The sequence below is a fragment of the Triticum urartu genome, chromosome 3A (assembly GCF_056163025.1).
Source record: "Triticum urartu cultivar PI428250 chromosome 3A, HENAU_Tu73, whole genome shotgun sequence".
Taxonomy (NCBI): Eukaryota; Viridiplantae; Streptophyta; class Magnoliopsida; order Poales; family Poaceae; genus Triticum; species Triticum urartu.
Window position 1 is genome coordinate 246,746,635 of NC_141875.1, and position 21,705 is coordinate 246,768,339.

Genomic DNA, 21,705 nt, shown 5'->3' on the forward strand with positions numbered 1-21,705 from the left:
CTATGTTTTTCCAATAAAATGTTGTTCTTTCGTAATAGATGTCCAAAAGGAAGAGGGTGATTGCATATCCTCAAGGAGTACAAACTAGGTATTTGGAGAAGGTAGTGATACTTGTTAAATCAGATAGATCAACAGCCACAGAAAACACATGCCCAACTGTAATAGACTTTACCCCTACTCCAGTGGCCAAACCCCTATTAGAACTGCTGACAACCTAGCGTCAGGTACTGTCTATGATATCAATTTGAACTCCTAAATTTATGCATGTGCCTTACCTTCTCTCTTGTATGAAAACTAATTTCATATGAATCTCCTTGCTCAAAGGATCATAGGATCTCACGACAATACGGGGCTCTGCATAGCTCTTGTCAGTACCTCTTGTCCTTTGTCAGCATACTTACACTCATTGCTGTTTGATTATGTAGCATCACTGTAAATGTTCGCTCATTTATCCTCCCTTTGCTTGAAATTATAAGATCTATATTTACTCTTAGATAAATGTGGAATTAACACAATGGTTATGAAGTTTTGGATTGCTTGTGTAAGTACCTGTTGTCATGTACTCCCTTTGTATCGAATTAATTCTTGATCAATTGGATGTATTTAGAACTTAATAGTGCTAGATACATCCATTTGAGCGACAACTAATAATGGACGGTGGTGGTATTACTATACATGCATCACGAGATAGTTGATTGTCTAGCATTACTCTGCATCTTATCTGCCCTGCCCTCCACTTTCTCCAAATTATCATATCCACATTTACTCTTACCAAAATGTTGAATAGAGCCAATGCCACTGCACACGTTGATGTCTGCATTCCTCTTGTCAGTACCTTTTGCCTTGTAACGATGTACTTAATTATTTGCTATTTGATTATGTATCATCAGTCTGCACCTGAGCTTCATTATCCTCTATTTCTTCTAATATTATTTGATCTATATTTACTCTTTGCAAAATGTAGAATAATGGCAACTCTTATAAAGAATTTTCCTTGGGGAATTTACTGAATTATCTTTCCATCAACATGGAGAAGGGCTTTGTCTAGCCCGTGTTAACATGTAATGTAAGTTCATCCTTCTCAAGCCTTTAAACTTTGTTCTAGTATAGATTTGGATAGGCATCATTTCCTCCACTACTGTTTACATCTGATTGGATGTTTGCAACAACTACCAATTTTAAATTGTAGTTGTAAAAACATGTTCCTTATGCAGAACAGATCCATTTATTTGCTTATATAATTGTGAAACCTGTTACGTGTCTCCTTGTTTCTCTTTCAGAGTCGTATCTCTTATGCCAGGCAGAACTTTGGAAAGATAGTGAGCCAAACCATCTTGAGGACAGCGAGATGACCCCAAGGTCCTGTCTTGATGAAGACAGTGAGTTGAAGCTACTCACCAGCAGGTGTGAGACAACCTCTGTGCAGTTGCTGCCTCAAGCAGTTCGAATTCTTCAGTCTCAACTTAAAGCAGAAAGGCTTGCTTCAGCTCAGCTCCGACTTGAAGTCAAAGATGTAATGAAGATGTCAGGGGACTGCCTTGCGCACTATGGTGCCACACAGCTAGGGTGGAAGCATCTATCGTTGACACAACTGAGGTCTCATCAGCTTGTTCGGCTGCTTGCGAGGCCCAAGCTTGCCAGGTCTAGTGCCTTCTGAAGTGCTCTCACTTTTGTATATTCTTTTGTCGGCGCGTTTATATGCACTAGTGGCGACCTTTGATGCCCAGTGTATGTAATCTGCGGTCATGTTGTGCTTTATTATCACCGGTAGCGAACTTTGATTCCCAGTGGATGTAATATGCCGTAATTTCTTTGTTGTATAGTCTAGATTTATTCTTTGGTTGGTATGCTGTAATTTAGGCTGGAAGGTTCAGTGGATCTCAGTGTTGTCGGTCTTCAAGCCGGCCCGATACTCATATGGGCCAAAACGTGGGCCTATAATCATCTTGGGACATTAGCAGGTCTAAACCTATAGTAGTTTCCCGCCTTTAACAGGCCATGGGCTACATACTTACTGTAGTGACACTGGGCATCCCACGGGCCGTAGAAACAATGGGCCTTCTACGGCCATAGAAACAAAGGGCCTTCTACGGGCCGTATCATCAATGGGCCTTAGACGGGCCGTATGATCGATTGGCCAAACATGGACAAAAAATAGACCGCATTATGGCCGTAAACGGGCTAGAGTTGGAGTCGTCCGTTCATGGGCCGACCATAATGGGCCATCATTAATAGGTCGTATTTGATGACGCTATGAAAACGGCCCAATGTATTAACGGGCCACAAACGGGCCGACTATAACCACGGGCTGAATTTGGCCCACAAGCATAAAATGGTAGTAACGGGCCGTAAGTAACCGAATGCTGTAAATGAGCCCAAGAATAAATGGGCCCTGATAAGGCCGAAAGATAACATGGGCTGCAAACGGCCCAATGGATTAATGGGCCGTTAATGGGTATGAATTCGGCCCATACACTGTTCAGTACGGGCCAGTTTCACCACGGTCCGTTAATGGGCCAAGAGTTACAAAGGGCCTCGTATGGGCCGAAAGACGTCATGGGCCATTCATGGGCCAGAACTTAAAATGGGCTGGAATCATATTGGATGGCCCAGATGACGCTACTTGGCCTAATTCGGATAGGTCCTAACGGGCCGTGGGTTAGCGGGCTGTAAATGGGCTATATGTGAACATGCTGTTAATAGGCTTTCCGTGGGCCAGCCCGCCACGTTTTGACCAACTCAAATGGGCACGTTTTGACCAAGTCAAATGGGCCGGCCTTTTCACAGGAATGAGCCTCTGTTCGTCCGTGCCACATGTCGACGTATCATAGGCGCCTTCAGTCCAATGAGTGGATGACATCTGTCCCAACGGTGAGCCAACGCGTGTTTCCTCCACCCAATGATGATTTTACACATGGACAATCCCCATTGGTCGGGGCTGTTAGCGGGTTATCGGATCGAAAACCGGACCCGATAGCTTAACAGCGTTCCGTTACGGTGGATGCCATGTCTCGGTCACCCTTGACGCAAAGCACTTCTGTGATGCGTGATTTATCGTCATGGAAGTGGACACTTCCGTGATGATAATTTTGGTAATGTCATGGAACACTTCTACGACAGCACAGGTATGACTATCTTGATTCTGTCATAAAATTATCATGGATGTAGATGCATGACAAAAAACGCGACCTACTATGACAAACATGTATCATCACGGAAGTGTATTTTTTTGTAGTGAATAGATTCACAGAAAGAAGCTACTATCTCAGAGTCAAGTCCATATTTAGTGTTAAAATCACGAAAAGCATCGGTATCCATAAAAGATTTAACACAATCAAACTTAAGGTTTATACCTGACTCTTTACCTTCATAGAGTTCCCAATCTTTAGAGTTGTGTTTAATTCTTTCCAATAAATCCCATTAGAATTCAATATCCTTCATCATATAGGAACCAGTACAAGAAGTATCGAGCATGGATCGATCATTATGAGAAAGCCAAGCATAAAATTTTTGAATAATAATTTCTCTTAAGAGCTCAGGATTGGGGCATGAATATAACATTGACTTAAGCCTCCCCCAAGCTTGAGCGATACTTTCTTTCTCCTTCATGAGGCCAAAAATTATATATATAATTCCGATCACGGTGAACCAGATGCATTGGATAAAGCTTCAGATGAAATTCCAATTTCAATCAGTTGAAGTTTCATGATCCAATATCATCCAATAGCCTATACCATGTCAATGCCTTTCCCTTAAAAGATAAAGGGAAGACCTTCTTCTTGACAACATCTCAGGCATACCTGCAAGCTTATATAATCCACAAACTTCATCCACATAGATTAGGTGCATATGAGGATGTAAGGTTCTCTATCATACCCGAAGAAATTTCATAATAAATATTTTTCAGTAGGTGCAGTAGGTTGAGGTGCAACTCTTTGTTCTTCCAGACGAGGTGAAGATACCCCGAACAAGCCCCTCAAAGGATTATTTTCCATAGTAACAAGTGATAGTAAATTTCAGCACACTATACAAATGTTTCCTTACCAAAGGCGCTTCACTCCCCGGCAACGGCGCCAGAAAAGAGTCTTGATGACCCACAAGTATAGGGGATCTATCATAGTCCTTTCGATAAGTAAGAGCATCAAATCCAACGAGGAGCAGAAGGAAATGACAAGTGGTTTTTAGCAAGGTATTCTATGCAAGCACTGAAATTATCGGTAACAGATAGTTTTGTGATAAGATAAATCGTAACGGGTAACAAGTAAATGAAGTAACTAAGGTGCAGCAAGGTGGCCCAATCCTTTTTGTAGCAAAGGACAAGCCAGGACAAATTCTTATATAAAGCAAAGCGCTCCTGAGGACACATGGGAATTGTTGTCAAGCTAGTTTTCGTCATGCTCATATGATTCATGTTAATTAGTTTGATAATTTGATATGTGGGTGGACCGGCGCTTGGGTGATGTCCTTCCTTGGACAAGCCTCCCACTTATGATTAACCCTCACGCAAGCATCCGCAACTATGAAAGAAGAACTAAGGTAAACCTAACCATAGCATGAAACATATGGATCCAAATCAGCCCCTTACGAAGCAACAAATAAACTAGGGTTTAAGCTTCTGTCACTCTATCAACCCATCATCTACTTATTACTTCCCAATGCCTCCCCCTAGTCCCAAATAATGGTGAAGTGTCATGTAGTCGACGTTCACATAACACCACTAGAGGAAAGACGACATACATCTCATCAAAATATCGAACGAATAACAAGTTCACATGATTGCTTATAGCAAGACATGTCCCATGTCCTCAGGAACAAACGTAACTACTCACAAAACATATTTATGATCAATATCAGAGGAATATTAATTATCATTAAGGATCTGAAAATATAATCTTCCACCAAATAAACCACTAGCATCAACTACAAGGAGTAATCAACACTAGTAGCAACCCATAGTTACCAATCTAAGGTTTTGGGACCAAGATCGAATACAAGATATGAACTAGGGTTTGAGAGGAGATGGTGCTAGTGAAGATGTTGATGTAGATTGACCCCCTCTCGATGAGAGGGTCAATGGTGATGACAATGGAGACAATTTCCTCCTCCCAGAGGGATGTTCCCCTGAAAGAACAGCTTCGCCGAAGTCGTAGATTGGTTCTGCCCAGGTTCTGCCTCGAGACGGCGGCACTTCATCCCGAAAGCTTCCTTTTGATTTTCTTCCAGGTCAAAACACACCATATAGCCAAAGATGGGCACTGGAGGCCTGTCAGGGGGCCCACAAGATCGGGGGGGCGTGCCGAGGGGGGTAGGGTGCGCCATCCAGCCTTGTGGCTGGCTGGTAGCCCCCCTCTGGTTCTTTCTTCGCCCAATATTTTTATATATTCCAAAAACATGCTCCATGAAGTTTCAGGACTTTTGGCATTGTGCATAATAGGTCTCTAATATTTGCTCCTTTTCTAGTCCAGAATTCCAGCTGCCGGCATTCTCCCTCTTCATGTAAATCATATAAAATAAGATAGAATAGGCATAAGTATTGTGATATAATGTGTAATAACAACCCATAATGCAATAAATATCAATATAAAAGCATGATGCATAATGGACGTATCAACTCGCCCAAGGTTAGACCTCGCTTGTCCTTAAGCGAAAGCCGATATCGATAAATATGTCGGAGTAATTGGAAACGGATACCCCGAAGACGGCGAGACAAGAATTCAAGACATCGGGGCTAGCAAAGCCCCTCAGTCCAACTACATGGCCGGCGGTTGGCTGCTAGCTGCTAACTGCTCCACCAGGCCGACTGCTGGCTGCCGACTGCTCCACCAGGCCGACTGCTGGCTGCCGACTGCTCCACCAGGCCGACTGCTGGCTGCCGACTGCTCCACCAGGCCGACTGCTGGCTGCCGACTGCTCCACCAGGCCGACTGCTGGCTGCCGACTGCTCCACCAGGCCGACTGCTGGCTGCCGACTGCCCGGCCCCCCTGCCGGCTGCTGGCTGCCGACTTCCCGGCCGCTCCTGCCGACTGCTCCACCAGGTCGGCTGCTGGCTGCCGACTCCTCCACCAGGCCGGCTGCTCGAAGTCAACTGCAGCCTGGCGCGACCCCGACCTGACGGCCGTACCCGGCACTGTTCACGTGTCACCCCAGCCATCATGTACAGTGTCAATTGTCCCCTGGCACTATTTATGAAGTGACCCAAGGGACAAGCATGACACCACACCATGCCTTGCCCATGCCACCACATAGCTTACTCTCTAAGCTAGCCATGCCTATATATATGGGCACACATCCATTCATCCATCCAGGATGGACTCTCAAACACACACTCACTCATGCATGCTCAGGCACATGCGGCCACACACACCTATGCTCATATGCATATATACGAGGCCAGATGCCTGCGGCACTGACCTCAGATACAGCTCCAGGAGCACTTTGTACTGCCTGATGTACACCCCAGATATATACTCAGACATGCAGGAGTAGGGGTGTTATCTCTTCAGAGAGCCCCAAACCTCGGTAAACTAGCGCGTGCTACTCGCATACCCATCCCTGGATATTCCGGCAGCAGTCTTGCCCTCACACGAAGCCACCTTGTGGCATATGTCGTCTTGCACCCCCCGTGAGAATACCACGACAAAATATGTCCACATGTTTAGAGATAGAGGTGTCGATAAAATAAAATACAGACATGAGAGCATCATGATCATCTTTAGAACAGCAACATATAATGCCATATAATTTCTTATGCTAAATTAACAATTCGTTCACACGGTAAAGTATGAATTAGAAACTTCATTGAAAACCAACAAACTATAGTCTCTGTCATTGAAGCAATTGCAATTTATCATAACATCGGAAAGCGTCAATATAAGAGCTTTTCAGCAAGTCCACATACTCAACTATCATTTAATCTTTCACAATTGCTAACACTCACACGATACTTATGGGTTCAACGTTTCAATCGGACATAGAGAAAGATAGGGGCCTATAGTTTCGCCTCCCAACCTTTTACCTCAAAGGTAATGTCAACAATAATACTTTATGAAAACCTACATCCGAGTGTTACGCGTAACAGAATATTATTCTGTTACCATACTTGAACTGATGAGTTCAAGTGGTTGAACTGATGAAATTCGAGCGGTTGAACTGATGCTTTCTGTTGCTGTTACAAATCGTCTTCTTTAGTTCAAATTTTTTTGTAATTTTTTTTGTCGAAACGGGGCGTGTAATATATCGTTGGAAAGCTCTTGACATCCACATTACAATCTTATAATTTGTTTTTGCAAAAAATTATGATTTAAGAGCAGTTTTGAAAAAACCGTTTTTTTTAAAATCGAAAACGCGAATCGTATTTTCGACTTAATTTTCAAACGGTTTGTCGGAATTGAGCAAATTATATGGCGTTGGAAGCTTGTGAAAATCCGCATCTTCCATATATCTACTATTTTTTCAAATTCTATATGATTTAAAAGTAATTTGAAAACGGTGAAATTCTGGGCGAAATGTTTTTTCACTGTTTTTTGCAAACGGTTTGTCGGATTGATGCAAATGAGACGGCGTTGGAAAGGTATGGAAAATGCGCAACTTTTGCATATAGAAAGTTTTTTCTAATTCTTTACGGTTTAAATATGAATTCAAATACGGTTAAAATTGGTTTTGAACACGGTTTTTTTTAAAAGTTTGTCGAAATGGGGCAAATAATATACCGTTGGATAGCTATCGAAAATGCGAACCTTAGTCATGTTGAACGTTTTCTCTACTTCGAAACCGTTTAAAAGTAATTTTGAATAAGGTGAAACCATTGTGTTGTTTTTTTGTGTCTAAAAAAACAGAGTACTCGTACTGATCTATGTCTATGTTTGTACTGAGGTATTTTTCACAGAGTAGTTTTGAATGGTTTCAAAAAAAGAATACTTTGAACGGATGTCTTTATGATTTTGTACTTGCTCCCATCTTTTAAGAGTAATTTTGAAATACGGTGAGACTCATCGTGCTGTTTTTCTGTTCGAAAAAAAGAGTACTCATACTGATCTATGTGTGTTTGTACTGAGGTATTTTTCAGAGTAATTTTGAATGATTCCAAGAAAAGAGTACTTGCACTGATGTTCGTGTGGTTTTGTACTGAGCATGTTTTCACATACTAGACTTCACTCTGTTTTTTTGGGTATCATAGTCCCCGAACTTGCATGGTTTATATCATCGAACTGAATGATATTTTTTCAAAAGGAAATAATTTCATGTGTTTGTTTTTTTAACTCAATTTTCTTGCAAGATGTTTTGGACTTCTCTTGTTTTGTGACTTGAACTTTTACCATTTGATTTTTCATTGGGTTTCATTTTGTTTGAGCTTTTCTCTCAAACTTATCTGGGACGTGGTGTTGAACTTACAACTTTTTTAATTGTGAACTTGCTGTATTTTTTGCAATGCCAATATTGAGAGCAGTGCGAGGACAACGATAGAAGGAAGCTGCGTGTGGTGATCATGGAAGCACTATAGGGCTGAGCCACAATGGTGGTTGATGGCAAGGCGGCACGACACGACATGCGGCGGAGAGGCATGGCAATGGGTGGGCGGCACACTGACATGACACTTGAGATGCGCCTGTTGGACTGACCTCCTTGTCCCATCTTGACAGATCAGTTGCAGAACTTGAACATTTTCTTGGACGTTAACTCTTGAACGTCAATGTCACAGAATACCAAAACCTAACCATCTTTTATTTTTCAATCACAGAATACCAAAACCTAACCATCTTTTATTTTTCAAACTGATCATTGTTTTTAATTAGTACTGATCAATATTTTTGTTTCAAACCAGTTTTTAATCTTGTATGCACATCAAGCTGTCATGTACTATACCTTCTTTGAAGAAGTAGCAATCATCTCATCATATACATAAAAAAATTTCACACATATAATACATGTACATGAATAACATACACACGAAACTGACATTTTCATACATGAATGACATATACACCACACGGACTGCACATTTTCTTGCTATTAGAAGCCTCTTCAGATTTAATGGTTTGTACTGGGCATAACAAATTAACCAAAAACCGAATTATGAAGGTCAAAGTTCTTGAATTACAGGCCAAAAAACAAGCAAACAAAGGATAAATAGAGGATTGACAGGGTCTAAGAGAGATCAATTGCAATACACTTTCTTTCCATTTTTCACTTAGTAATAACATGACTGGATAAGAAGTTCAAAACTGGAGCAGTTTTTCCTTTCAGTATCGTTGGGCACGAGCTCCTTGAGGAAGCTTGCGTGGTCAGTAGCACGTTGGTCGTGCAATTGTGTCGATGTGGAGGAGCCGCCTCCAGGTCAGCCCGCAACAGGGTAACTTCTCTGCACTACAACAAATCAAAAGTAGTAAATGTACATATTTTGGACATACAAGCATAACGGAAATTTGCAGAAATAACATGGTGTATCCTGATACAAAGTACTGATGCTTTGGGAATTTTCGAATAGAGAAAAGAATTGCAGGCGGCTCAAAGTGTCAAGAGCAGAAGAGCATGGGCTCACCGGGGAAGGAGGTAGACAGACGAAGTGGTTGGCCCAGCGCCCGGCCTGGTCTGCAAGGAGAAGGGAATGCAAGGAGCCAAGGGAGGGAGAGCCCTTTTGTGGTGCTTGTCATGCTTCCTGGACGAATAAGAATGAAATAAACTTGAGAGACTGCAGAGATCTGCAGGGATCTTTTCACCTTTTGGATCCTACATGATGCAACAGAGACAAGATGCCATGACACACAAACGCACATTCATAGAATGAGGAGTGGCGGGTTTTATTTTGAACTTGCCTGGAAGTAATACTCTGGTCCCAGTAAAAGTATCATGTGTATAGTGTATAATCTGTAAACAAAAAAAGATGCAGAATGACGAAAAGGGTAAAATAAAAGTTGAAACAACAGAGAAACTATGAAGCAAATGGCATCAGTGAACTGAAGCACCATACTGTACTGATTTTTTTTTGTCAATGAACTTTTGCAATATAGGTACTAGAACTCACTGATGCTATTTACTCTTCGTATAGTGTTGTTTTTTTCATATAGGTAACATGTTCTTCTGCACATGAACTGATACTCTAACACACAGAGAACTGTTTCCATGCTTTTCTAAGAACCGAGGATAAAATATAGGGCCGGACAATGGGGGATTAATGTTTGTAGCAGTAGTGCTCATGGCAATATAGGGCTCTCCCAGGACAGGCCCTCGTGTATAAAAAAGCTAGTGGTTTAAATTCAAAACATGGACAACGCCACCAAGCATTTCATTAGTATATATTCTCACCTTATCCTCGAGTGCCTATTTTGTGTTATATGAAGATGGAAAACATGAAGGCAATTGTACTTACGATTTGGAATTAGATGTACTGAATAGCATACAGAAGATGGACTGAAAAAATTGAACTAGCACAACCATTTTGCCTTTTGACAATCTTTTGAACTAGCTCTACGACAATTTTTTGAACTTACGTATGTAGATGAAGTGAACTTTTCGACACATATCTTTCGTCTGTAACCATACCCAACTCACACCCTCCTTGATATTGTGTTGAACTACTGTTGCATTTTTTTTATCCGGTGACCTTTTTATAAAAAAATACTGACTACTGTTTTCTAATTTACAAAATTACAAGAACAGAGCAATACAAACAATCAATCCGAGGAGGAATCTCTAGATGAATAAGAACAGAGCATCAAGAAGATTCATCAAATTCATACCAAAAATATGAGGAGGGGTCACGGTACGCCAACTAATAGGCTATGCGGGAGGAGGGCACCACCTACGGTGGGAGGAGGCCGCGACCTGCAGTTTCAGTGGTATATGCCTAATATAATTGGAAGGTAGATGATCAGCCAGTGCCGGCCTCCAAGGCCAACAACCTTCTTGACAACACACTGTAGACCGACCAACATGGACTTTGTTGGGTTTAAAAAATTTATTCATGCACTATTAGGCGTGCCCATTTTGAACTTACAAAGTTTTCTATACCCATCTGAACCTACGAAGTTTTCCTATAGCCATTTTGAACTTACAAAGTTTTTCTTGACGAACTTTCATGTGGTTTGTTTACAAGGAACTTTCATAAGGGAACTTCTCACGCAATTGCACATGTACTGGTTATATTTTCTCCCGAAGCCAGAATGGTTTTCATATGTTTCGTACACTATGGTGATGAATATAAACAGCGGGTGAGCACCAAGACAGATTCAACATGGGATCCCTTTCCCCAAGAGGAAGCAATAGGAATTATTGATTAGAAAATAAGCAAGAGCAAGTACGAGGAGAGTAACAAGAGTTGTACTTTTGGTGTAAGCATACATGAGCAGGGCTTGCGCGGAGGCCGCGTGAAGGAACTGGTTGAGGACGGCCACACTGGTATTTGTGCTCCTGCCGTTGTGGCAAAGGGGGTAACGACCTGTGTTGGTTGCAGGAGCTGGACTGACCACCTAGGCATCACATCAAAGTAATTAGCAAGATTAACCACTACTTTTTACAAGAATTAGCCAACAATTAAAAGGGTAAGAAATAAGAGTTCTAGTAATTATAATTTCCAAACACTAGTAGCAAGCACTGTTTTGGTTCAGTTTCCTATGAATAAAATCAACGGCACCATCTCTTTATGAATAAAGCAGCATGCATTATCTCAAGGCCATGTCCACACTTCCTCACACAACGATTCAAAATCCTCTCAGCTAAGCTCGAACAGGTTTCTATTCTCAAGCTATTTGGCTTTTAATACAAACAGGTTGTGAGCAGATAAAATTACGCATTAAAAAGAGTGTATCAATTTCTCAAACGCTAGAGAAAATAACACAAGAGCGGTGCCAGCTTCCATGTAAACCCACACCTACGCCCACCTAACCCAGCAGCGATTGAGCCAGCCAAGAAGGAGCCAGCATTGAAGCACTTGGGGGAATGAAGAAACGGAATCATCTAGGTTCCATGTATAAATCATGGGAGCTCCTAGGCATTTTATCCAACACAACCAGCGCCTACTACTGTCAGCACCACATCTGCAGCTGTAGGAACGCCGCCAACTGAACGGCCTAGGTGGCTGAGTTTGAACGACATGGTCGCTGAGGCAGCGGAGCGGCGCGTCTGTAGGAAGGCATGGTGGCGCACGTCGACGGGGAGGCGGTGGGCGCGCGTCTCAGGGCGGCGTGCATCTACGGGAAGGCGTGAAACAATGAACAAATTACAGTAGCAACACTTAATGTTTTAGATTGCCTTGGCACAACAAGTTAGTACATCTAGCAATCTAGGCCAAATAAAATCCATAGACTACAGATTGACTAAAATAAGAATTGAAATGAACTAAAACTAAAATAAGAATTGAACTGAAATAAACTTGGATATTGTACTGAACTAAAATGAGAAACTTTGACTAAACTCAAATGAGAATTTGAAATTGGACTGAACTTTTTTTTTGCTGAACTGATCATGAAAGAAACAAGAATCAATTCGTTCTGGAAGTATTTTAAGCATCAAGTCCACGAGGTTTGAGAAGTTACAGAATTATTTTCAGTTTCAAGCACAATCGCAATTCAGAATTGCTAACATAATTTCAAGGTAATATGCAAAAAAACACATTACAGTATATTGAGATGTCCAACTACATGTACCATATTAATACCTTCTCATAAAAAATGAATCAATAGTAAGAAACAAGGTAGTAACAATCCTAACTCTGCATAGTTTTGGGATTTGTAGAAGTCTGAACATGGTTATCATAGTTAATTAGTTACTGTGTAAGCAGGATGTGTTTACACACTTATAATTCAGAATTGAACTGAACGACCGATTTTTCTTGTACTGAAGCTTGTTTTCAGAATTCGTATCAGTGGGGTTATTAAACACATGCATCAACATCGAAAGTGGAACACTAGAAAAAAGGACACCGCTATGCAGGAACTACAGTCTACAGATCCAGAGGAGAAATCATCAAGCAAAAATCAAGAGAGGTCGTAATCTCCATGGAAGATGCCGACAGATTTGCCATGGAAGGGCCTCCCACTCCCTGCACACACAAACGCAGACCAGAGATAGAGAGAGGATGAGAGGGAGATGACTAAGACGGATCGAGGGCGGACACGGGGTGGCCTGTGCGCAGCTCTTATCGCGACCTACAACAGAGTGTGCTGTTGTACTGTCGAGGCAAAGTTCCTCGACCCAGCGGCTCCATCCGCAGCCGCTGAGCGCAGGCCATGGCGCGACAGCCGAGGGTGGCGCACGGGAGTGAAGCTGCGGCCGTGTCGCGAGTGAGGGGTGCCGAGGATGGCGTGGGGGGAGGGAGACATTTGTACTACAAGAACTGAATATTGTGCAAATGTTGAACTTGCAGGTTCCATACGCAAGCTAGCCATGAATGGGGCGGTGCGTGACCAGAGGCGATAGCGGAGACAGGGCACGGCCCGCCAAGGCAGATGCGGCGGAGGAAGGCGGCCGACAGTGGCTCGCGGGAGGAAGGCGGTTGGCGGTTGCTCGCCGGAGGAAGGCGACCGGCTATGGCTCGCGCGAGGAAGGCGGATGGCGGTTGCTCACCGGAGGAAGGTGGCCGGCGGTGGCTTGCACGAGGGCAAGTTGGGGGCGGGGGGCGGTGACGGGAGGCACACTAGGAGGAGGGGGATCGTGGCGGAGGTGCCTGGGAGGAGGAGGATAGGGCCAGCGGCACGCAGGGTGGCGGTGGGATCCGGGCGGCGGCGCGCTGGGTGGAGGTGGGTTCGGGGCCGCGCGCTGGGCGGAGGTGGGTTCGGGCGGCCGCAGGAGGAAGAAAATGGACGCGCCTGCGAGGGTAACAGAATAATATTTTGTTTGGGGTAACAAAATAGTCCAGTCTTACGCTTTTATACATATATATAGGGTCACGCTATTCGTCATCCTAAGTGAGGAATAGTTATTCTTCAACCCCTCTTTATTTTGATATTAATGCACCGTATTTTTACGTTTCATAAATTATGTCTTATTTCATACATAAAAAGGGAACGTAAAAAAATATGTACTCGCTGTAAAAAATATTTTATATTACGTAAAATTACGAATATAAAAACATAGTGTAAAACATACATAAAATATGATTTTTCTGGTCTTATAACCTATATTTTTGTTTTTTTATATAAAATTTTACATATTGAATCAATATGCATGTAACTATTTATATTCTAAACGTAATTTATGTAGAAAGCGATCGTAAGATTACCTCGGATGAAGAATAACTTATTCTGCACCCTGGATGATGAATATTAAATTACGTTTCAAATTCAAATAGTTATATTCCTATTGATTCACTACGTAAAATTTGACATAAAAAAATAAAAATATAGGTCATAAGACAAGAAAATTTACAGTTTACGTGTATTTTAGACTATGTTTTTACGTTTGTAATTTTACATAACATAAAAAAATACGGCGATTATATATTTTTCTTACAGTCCCTTTTTGCGTCGGAAATAAGACAAAACTTACGGAACGTAAATTTACGATGCATTGATGGTAAAATAGAGGGGGGTGAAGAATAACTACTCCTTACCCAGGGTGACGAATAGCGCGAATCTCTCCAACATACAGTGCTTGCCAAAGGAAAATGTGTAAAAAGAAGAGGTGATGATCACCATGATTCTTGTATAAGGATAGGAGATAGAAGTAAAAGATATGTCCTTCGCAGACGGAACCAGAGGTTGTCATGCGCTTTTATGGTTGGATGCACAAAATCTTAATGCAAAAGAAGGTCAGTTTATATTGCCGGGACAAACTCTTATATAAAGCAAAGCGCTCCCGAGGACACATGGGAATTGTTGTCAAGCTAGTTTTCATCATGCTCATATGATTCGACTTCGTTAGTTTGATAATTTGATATGTAGGTGGACCGGTGCTTGGGTGCTGCCCTTCCTAGAAAAAGCCTCCCACTTATGATTAACCCCTCTCGCAAGCATCCGCAACTATGAAAGAAGAATTAAGGTAAACTTAATCATAGCATGAAACATATGGATCCAAATCAGCCCCTTACGAAGCAACACATAAACTAGGGTTTAAACTTCTGTCACTCCAGAAACCCATCATCTACGTATTACTTCCCAATGCCTTCCCGTAGGCCCAAATAATGGTCAAGTGTCATGTAGTTGACGTTCACATAACACCACTAGAGAAAACACAACATACATCTCAGCAAAATATCGAACGAATACCAAGTTCACATGATTAACTATAACAAGACTTCTCCCATGTCCTCGGGAACAAATGTAACTACTCACAAAACATATTTATGATCAAGATTGGAGGAGTATTAATTATCATTAAGGATACCAAAATATAATGTTCCACCGAATAAACCACTAGCATCAACTATAAGGAGTAATCAACACTACTAGCAACCCACAGGTACCAATCTATAGTTTTGGGACCAAGATCGAATACAAGAGATGAACTAGAGTTTGAGAGGAGATGGTGCTGGTGAAGATGTTGAAGGAGATTGACCCCCTTTGGATGATAGGATCGATGGTGATGACGATTTCCCCCTCGCAAAGGGATGTTTCCCTAGCATAACAGCTCCGCCAGAGCCCTAGATTGGTTCTGCCCAGGTTCCGCCTCGGGACGGCGGCGCTACGACACGAAAGCTTCCCTCTGATTTTTTAGGTCAAAACACACCATATAGCCAAAGATGGGCACCGGAGGCCTGCCAGGGGGCTCACAAGGTCGGGGGCGCACCCAAGGGGGTAGGGCGCGCCCTCCACCCTTGTGGCTGGCTGGTGGCCCCCTCTGGTTGTTTCTTCGCCCAACATTTTTTATATATTCCAAAAACATGCCCCGTGAAGTTTCAGGACTTCTAGAGTTGTGCAGAATAGGTCTCTAATATTTGCTCCTTTTCCAATCCAGAATTCCAGCTGTCGGCATTCTCCCTCTTCATGTAAACCATATAAAATAAGAGAGAATAGGCGTAAGTATTGTGATATAATGTGTAATAACATCCCATAACACAATAAATATCAATATAAAAGCATGATGCAAAATGGACGTATCAGCCTACGCTAGAGCGGGGTCCCTTCCCCATCTTCCCGCAAGTCCCAAGAGGGCGTGCAGGCGGCATGACGGTAGCACCAGAGGTGGCGAATCCGGTGTGTTTGTCGTCGGGCCGCCCGAGGCTTCAATTCTAGTGGGAGGCGATGCAAGCGACACCGCGCCGAGGCCCGCAAGGGATGCAAGGCGCGCTAGTCGATCGTGGCCCATTCCTCCTTCTTCCGTGGCGCTGGCGAGGGGTGACACGTCTCCAACGTATCTATAATTTTTTATTGTTCCATGCTGTTATATTATCATTCTTGGATGTTTTATAATCATTTGATAGTCATTTTATATCATTTTTGGGTACTAAGCTATAGACATAGTGCCAAGTGCCAGTTGCTATTTTTGCATGTTTTTAACATCGCAGGAAATCAATATCAAACGAAGTCGAAACGTAGCAAAACTTTTTGTGGATTTTTTGGAGCAAAAGACAATGGGCCGGAGAAGCGCCGGGGGTGCTCCGAGGGGAGCACAACCCACCAGGGTGCGCTTGGAGGCCCAAGCGTGCCCTGGTGGGTTGTGCCCACCTCGGGTGCCCCCCGGACCGCCTCTTTGCTCTATAAATACCCAAATTTCCAGAAACCCTAGGGAGTCAACAAAAATCAATTCTTGTCGCCGCAATTTCCAAAGACACTAGATCCAATCCTGATACCATCACGGAGGGGTTCATCATGTCCATTGGTGTAACATCCCGGATGTAACTTGCCATATTTGTAACTTCGACTCTTGCCATTTTCTGCTTTAAGTTATGAGATTCCCTTCGTGGTTGGGTTTTGTCTTCATTTTGCTTTTGTTCATGTCATGCATTTCATATCATGTCATCATGTGCATCGCATTTGCATACGAGTTCGTCTCATCCATCCGAGCATTTTCCCTGTTGTCCGTTTTGTAATCCGACACTCCCACATGCACCGGCGCACCCCTGTTGTCTCTTTTCGTGAGCGGGTGTTAAACGTTCTCGGAATGGACCGAGATTTCCCAAGTGGCCTTGGTACACCACCAGTAGACCGCCTGCCAAATTTCGTTCCATTTGGAGTCCGTTTGATACTCCAACGGTTAACCAGGTAACCGCTAAGGCCTCGTGTGTGTTGCATCCCAACACCCGTCCAAAACGGCCCAATAACCCATCTAAACCATCTCCAAGTCCTTTGTCGTCGGATCACGATCGTGTGGGGGAAAACTACACCTCATTTGGACACTCCTACCTATGAAAAGGCCTCCTGCTCCGAAATTTCGGGCGAAACCCTAGGTCCGCCCTCTCCCTCCGTGCCGGACACGTTCGGACGGCGCCGGACGCGTCCGCCGCCGCGCCCCGTCCACTCAGACGCTGCCACGTGGCGCTCCACCACCGCTGCCGCCAAAGCCCGCAAGGCCCGCGCTCGGCCCCCGCGGGCCGCCCGCGCCTCCTAACGCCACCGCCGCTCCGCTCCCCGCCGCCTCGCTCGCTCGTCGCGCCACCCTAGTGCCGCCGCCGTCGCCCGCTTCGCCGGACGGCTCCGCCACTCGCGGCCCTCACCGGAGTCACCTTCGCCTCCCCGCCTCTTCCTCCCCAGCTCCGGCCAGATCCGGTCGAGGAGCGATCGGATCCGGCGACCCAAGCTCCGGCCGCCCTTCCCCATCTCCGGCGACGCCTCCGGTGACCTTTCGGTGAACCTCGGGAACCGTGCCACCAAACCCAAGATCCGTTTCGCGAGGGATAAATTTCTCCAAGTCCTTTTCTGCAACATTTTATGCCCCTATTCAACGCATCATATCTCCATGACCGTAGCTTCGTTTCATGCATATGATATACCAAAATGTTCATTGCGAGATGCTCTTCATTGCATTCCATTGTGGCATGCTTATTTGAGCTCATTTGGATGCCCTCATCATTGATGCAAGAGTGTTATAAAATGTTTACTGCTGCTACTTATCAGTTTATGGTGATTTGTCATTTTTGTCACATTTGATGTGTGCATCATATGGGCATGAGCTCTACATGTGTTTTGAACTGCAACATGCCATCTTTACAGGTGTGCTTGTCTTGCATTTTTGTGATCAACGTGGTGACTAGAACAAGCATGCAAACTAGGCTTCGTGATATTGTTGTTTTCAGGGACTTAAGATTTTGCCAAGTCTTTTGCCTGCTGTTATTTTGATGCCATGTAAACATGATGCTACAGTGAGATCCATGCTTATTTTGGGATACTTCATTAAGGATGTTTTGAACATATGGTTATGCTCTATCCATCCATGCCCCTGTTTGAAATTATGGAGGGACCTAGCAAGTCTTATTCTTGCTCTACATTTGCTATAAAATGTTCCTGGCAGAATGTTAACATGTTAATCAATTTTTGCCATGGTTGTTGTTGGTGATCCAAGCATCCTATGAGCTTGCTATTGCCATCGTTAGCTTCATGAACATGTCATCTTGCTGTTGGTATGCTTGTTTTGTCATGCAAGGCTTTGTGATGAGTGGTTTGAGCTCGCAAAGTTGTCTTCATAATTCTGATTATGCCATGCTCTGTTTTCTGCTAAGTCTGAAACTGTTAATAAAACTTGCTATGTTTACATGAGTGCCATCATATTGTCTATGCTTTTTGGCTCATGATCAGTAAGGGACTTTTGTTCAATGCATTTAGTAGAATCATGCCATGCCTTTGTTTGCTATGATATGTTCCCTTAGCTTATTGCTTGCTTGCCCTAAATAGTGCTTCCTGATGTTGTTTTTGACATGTTAGTAATTTCTCTAAGTCTGTGAAGCTGATATCTTTTGCACTTTTGCCATGCTTGTTTGAATCTGCTCTTTTGTGATTTAGCCGTAGCTTAGTGTTCATGTTTTGTCAAGAATCTTGTGTACATCACTGCCATATACGCTGTTGTTATGTTGGAGTGCAGTGGCTTAGTTTCTTGTTGTATTCTAGATGGCATCGTATTGTTAATCGCAGAATTGTGCCATTCTTGTTTTGCTTGCCATTTGCAAACCCTGCATCCGTTTCCGGTGATCTTTATATCGATTTCGACCGAAATCATCTCATGTTTCCAGCGGCACACTTGGTTTGCCAATTTGATGCCTCGATCATTCTTTCTCTTCCAGAGCACGCATATGCATTGCATATCATGTCTTGCATATCATGCCATGTTTTGCATCATGTTTCTTGTGCATTGCACCGTGATTGATTGTTGGTCCTTTGCTTGTGTTCTTGCTTTGGAAGAGCTGGGAGACAAGTACGTGATCGAGGAACCTATTGAGTATGCTAACGAGGATCAAGCTTTCGACAACTCTGAGAACTTTGTAGGCAAGATGACCATACCCTCGAAATCACTTCTATCTTTGCTTGCTAGTTGTTTGCCTATTGCTATGCCGCGCTACCTACCACTTGCTATATCATGCCTCCCATATTGCCATGTCAAGCCTTTAACCCACCTTTCCTAGCAAACCGTTGTTTGGCTATGTTACCGCTTTGCTCAGCCCCTCTTATAGTGTTGCTAGTTGCAGGTGAAGATGAAGTTTGTTCCATGTTGGAACATGGATATTGTTGGGATATCATTATAATATCTTATTTACTTTAATGCATATATATAATTGGTAAAGGGTGGAAGGCTCGGCCTTTTGCCTGGTGTTTTGTTCCACTCCTGCCGCCCTAGTTTCCTTCATACCGGTGTTATGTTCCTTGATTTTGCGTTCCTTACGCGGTTGGGTGTTATGGGAACTCCATGATAGGTCGCTTTATATAAAACTCCTCCAGCAAGGCCCAACCTTGGTTTTACCATTTGCCTACTACCGCCATATACCTTTCCCTTGGGTTCTGTAGACTCAAGGGTCATCTTTATTTTAAACCCCCCAGGCCAGTGCTCCTTTGAGTGTTGGTCCGAAACGGGCAGCTTGCGGGGCCACCTCAGGGCAACTTGTGGGTTGGTTTTACTTGTAGCTTGACCTATCCGGTGTGCCCTAAGAACGAGATACGTGCATCTCCTATCGGGATTTGTCGGCACATCGGGCGGCTTTGCTGGTCTTGTTTTACCATTGTCGAAATGTCTTGTAACCGGGATTCCGCGACTGATCGGGTCTTCCCGGGAGAAGGAATATCCTTCGTTAACCATGAGAGCTTGTGATGGGCTAAGTTGGGACACCCCTGCAGGGTATAAACTTTCGAGTGCCGTGCCGGCAGTTATGTGGCAGATGGGAATTTGTTAATATCCGGTTGTAGAGAACTTGACACTTAACTTAATTAAAATGAAGAAACCGCATGTGTAGCCGTGATGGTCTCTTTTTGGCGGAGTCCGGGAAGAGATCACGGCCTTGTGTTATGCTTGAGCGTAAGTAGCTTCAGGATCACTTCTTGATCACTATTAGCTTCTCGACAGTGCGTTGCTTCTCTTCTCACTCTGTTTTGCGTAAGTTAGCAACCATATATGCTTAGTGCTTTGCTGCAGATCCACCTCACTACCCTTTCCTACCCTTAAGCTTAAATAGTCTTGATCTCGCGGGTGTGAGATTGCGGAGTCCTCGTGACTCACTGTTACTTCCAAACAGATGCAGGTGCCGATGATGCCAGTGCAGGGGACGCTACCGAACTCAAGTGGGAGTTCGACGAGGATTCGGGCCGTTACTATGTTTCTTTTCCGGATGATCAGTAGAGGAGCCCAGTTGGGATGATTGGGGATCTAGCATTTGGGGTTGTCTTTCTTTATTTTGGTTCCGTAGTCGGACCTTTGATTGTACCTTGGATGATGTATGGATTATTCATGTATTGTGTGAAGTGGTGATTGTAAGCTAACTCTTTATCCCTTTCTTATTCAGTACATGGGATGTGTAAAGATTACCCCTCTTGCTACAGACCTACCATGCGGCTATGCCTCTAAGCCGTGCCCCGACACGTGGGAGATATAGCCACATTTTGGGTGTTCCAAGTTGGTAATCAGAGCCTTCCCCGACTTAGGAGCCCCCCTGCTTGATCGAATCACTGACGCTGTTGAGTCTAGAACAAAATGTTTTGAGTCTTAGGATTATATATATATATATATATATATATATATATATATATATCAGAGAGTAGGATTATTTTTACTCCTCAGTCCCTTCGTCGCTCTGGTGAGGCCTCCTGACGTAGAAGTTTTGACTCTTCTCTTATCAAATTTCACGAAAAAATATTTAGGATCACACGGGTATCTTGGAATCGTTCTGATAGTCTTGTGACGAGAACATTGTTCTTGGTGCCTCCTGACATTTAGGGGTTGTGGCAGTGTCCTCGGGAGTTGAGCTCCGAGGTGTTGTCGTCATAATTTTATCGTTGCAGTTCTGGAATACCTGAGTTCACCGACATCGAAAATCTCTTTTATGCAGTTGTTGGTGAGATAACCTCGACGCCACCTAGTACTTGGGCGGGAGTTTGGGAGTATTGCCATAACTCGTATAACGGATGCTTTTCGAAGGTTGAGGTAAATGATTTCCGAAGGTTTCTTGGTTATGTGTTGAAGGATGGATACAGCTGGATGTAGGATTTGTTAGTTTTGGGTGAGATATTATGCTTCCCATGTATCCCCAACAGCTAATTGCATAACCAGAAAGTTACAGGAGTTTTATAGGTGGGAATTCAAGTAGCTCTAGTATTTCTTCCCACAGATATTTGGTTTGTGATTGGGTAATCCTT

The 21,705-nt window shown here is 43.5% G+C and overlaps 1 protein-coding gene across 10 annotated transcripts; it reads right to left on the minus strand.

Moving 5' to 3' along the window:
• Positions 1-8,999: 8,999 nt before the first annotated feature.
• LOC125546792 (uncharacterized) lies at positions 9,000-13,831 on the minus strand. 10 transcript variants are annotated; one of them, XM_048710923.2, is made up of 5 exons: positions 13,562-13,831; positions 11,339-11,466; positions 9,814-9,865; positions 9,540-9,727; positions 9,000-9,359 (listed from the first exon to the last, which is right to left on the minus strand). In XM_048710923.2, the coding sequence occupies exons 3-5, from the start codon at positions 9,847-9,849 to the stop codon at positions 9,185-9,187; spliced, it is 399 nt and encodes a 132-aa protein (XP_048566880.2). In that variant the 5' UTR covers positions 9,850-9,865; positions 11,339-11,466; positions 13,562-13,831; the 3' UTR covers positions 9,000-9,184. The 10 variants fall into 10 exon arrangements, 6 of the variants coding, with proteins under 6 accessions (XP_048566880.2, XP_087402978.1, XP_087402975.1 ...); XM_087546852.1 differs by having other exon boundaries at positions 9,000-9,364; positions 9,540-9,656; positions 13,371-13,704; XM_087546849.1 differs by having other exon boundaries at positions 9,000-9,364; positions 11,322-11,466; positions 13,371-13,704.
• Between the last annotated feature and the right edge of the window lie 7,874 nt (positions 13,832-21,705).

Coding starts and splice junctions, on each gene's coding strand:
- LOC125546792 (XM_087546849.1), bottom strand. Junction 9,866..11,321: donor CATGTATGCTTACACCAAAA/GTACAACTCTTG, acceptor TTTTGTTTACAG/ATTATACACTATACACATGA. Junction 9,728..9,813: donor GACCAGAGTATTACTTCCAG/GCAAGTTCAAAA, acceptor TGCATCATGTAG/GATCCAAAAGGTGAAAAGAT.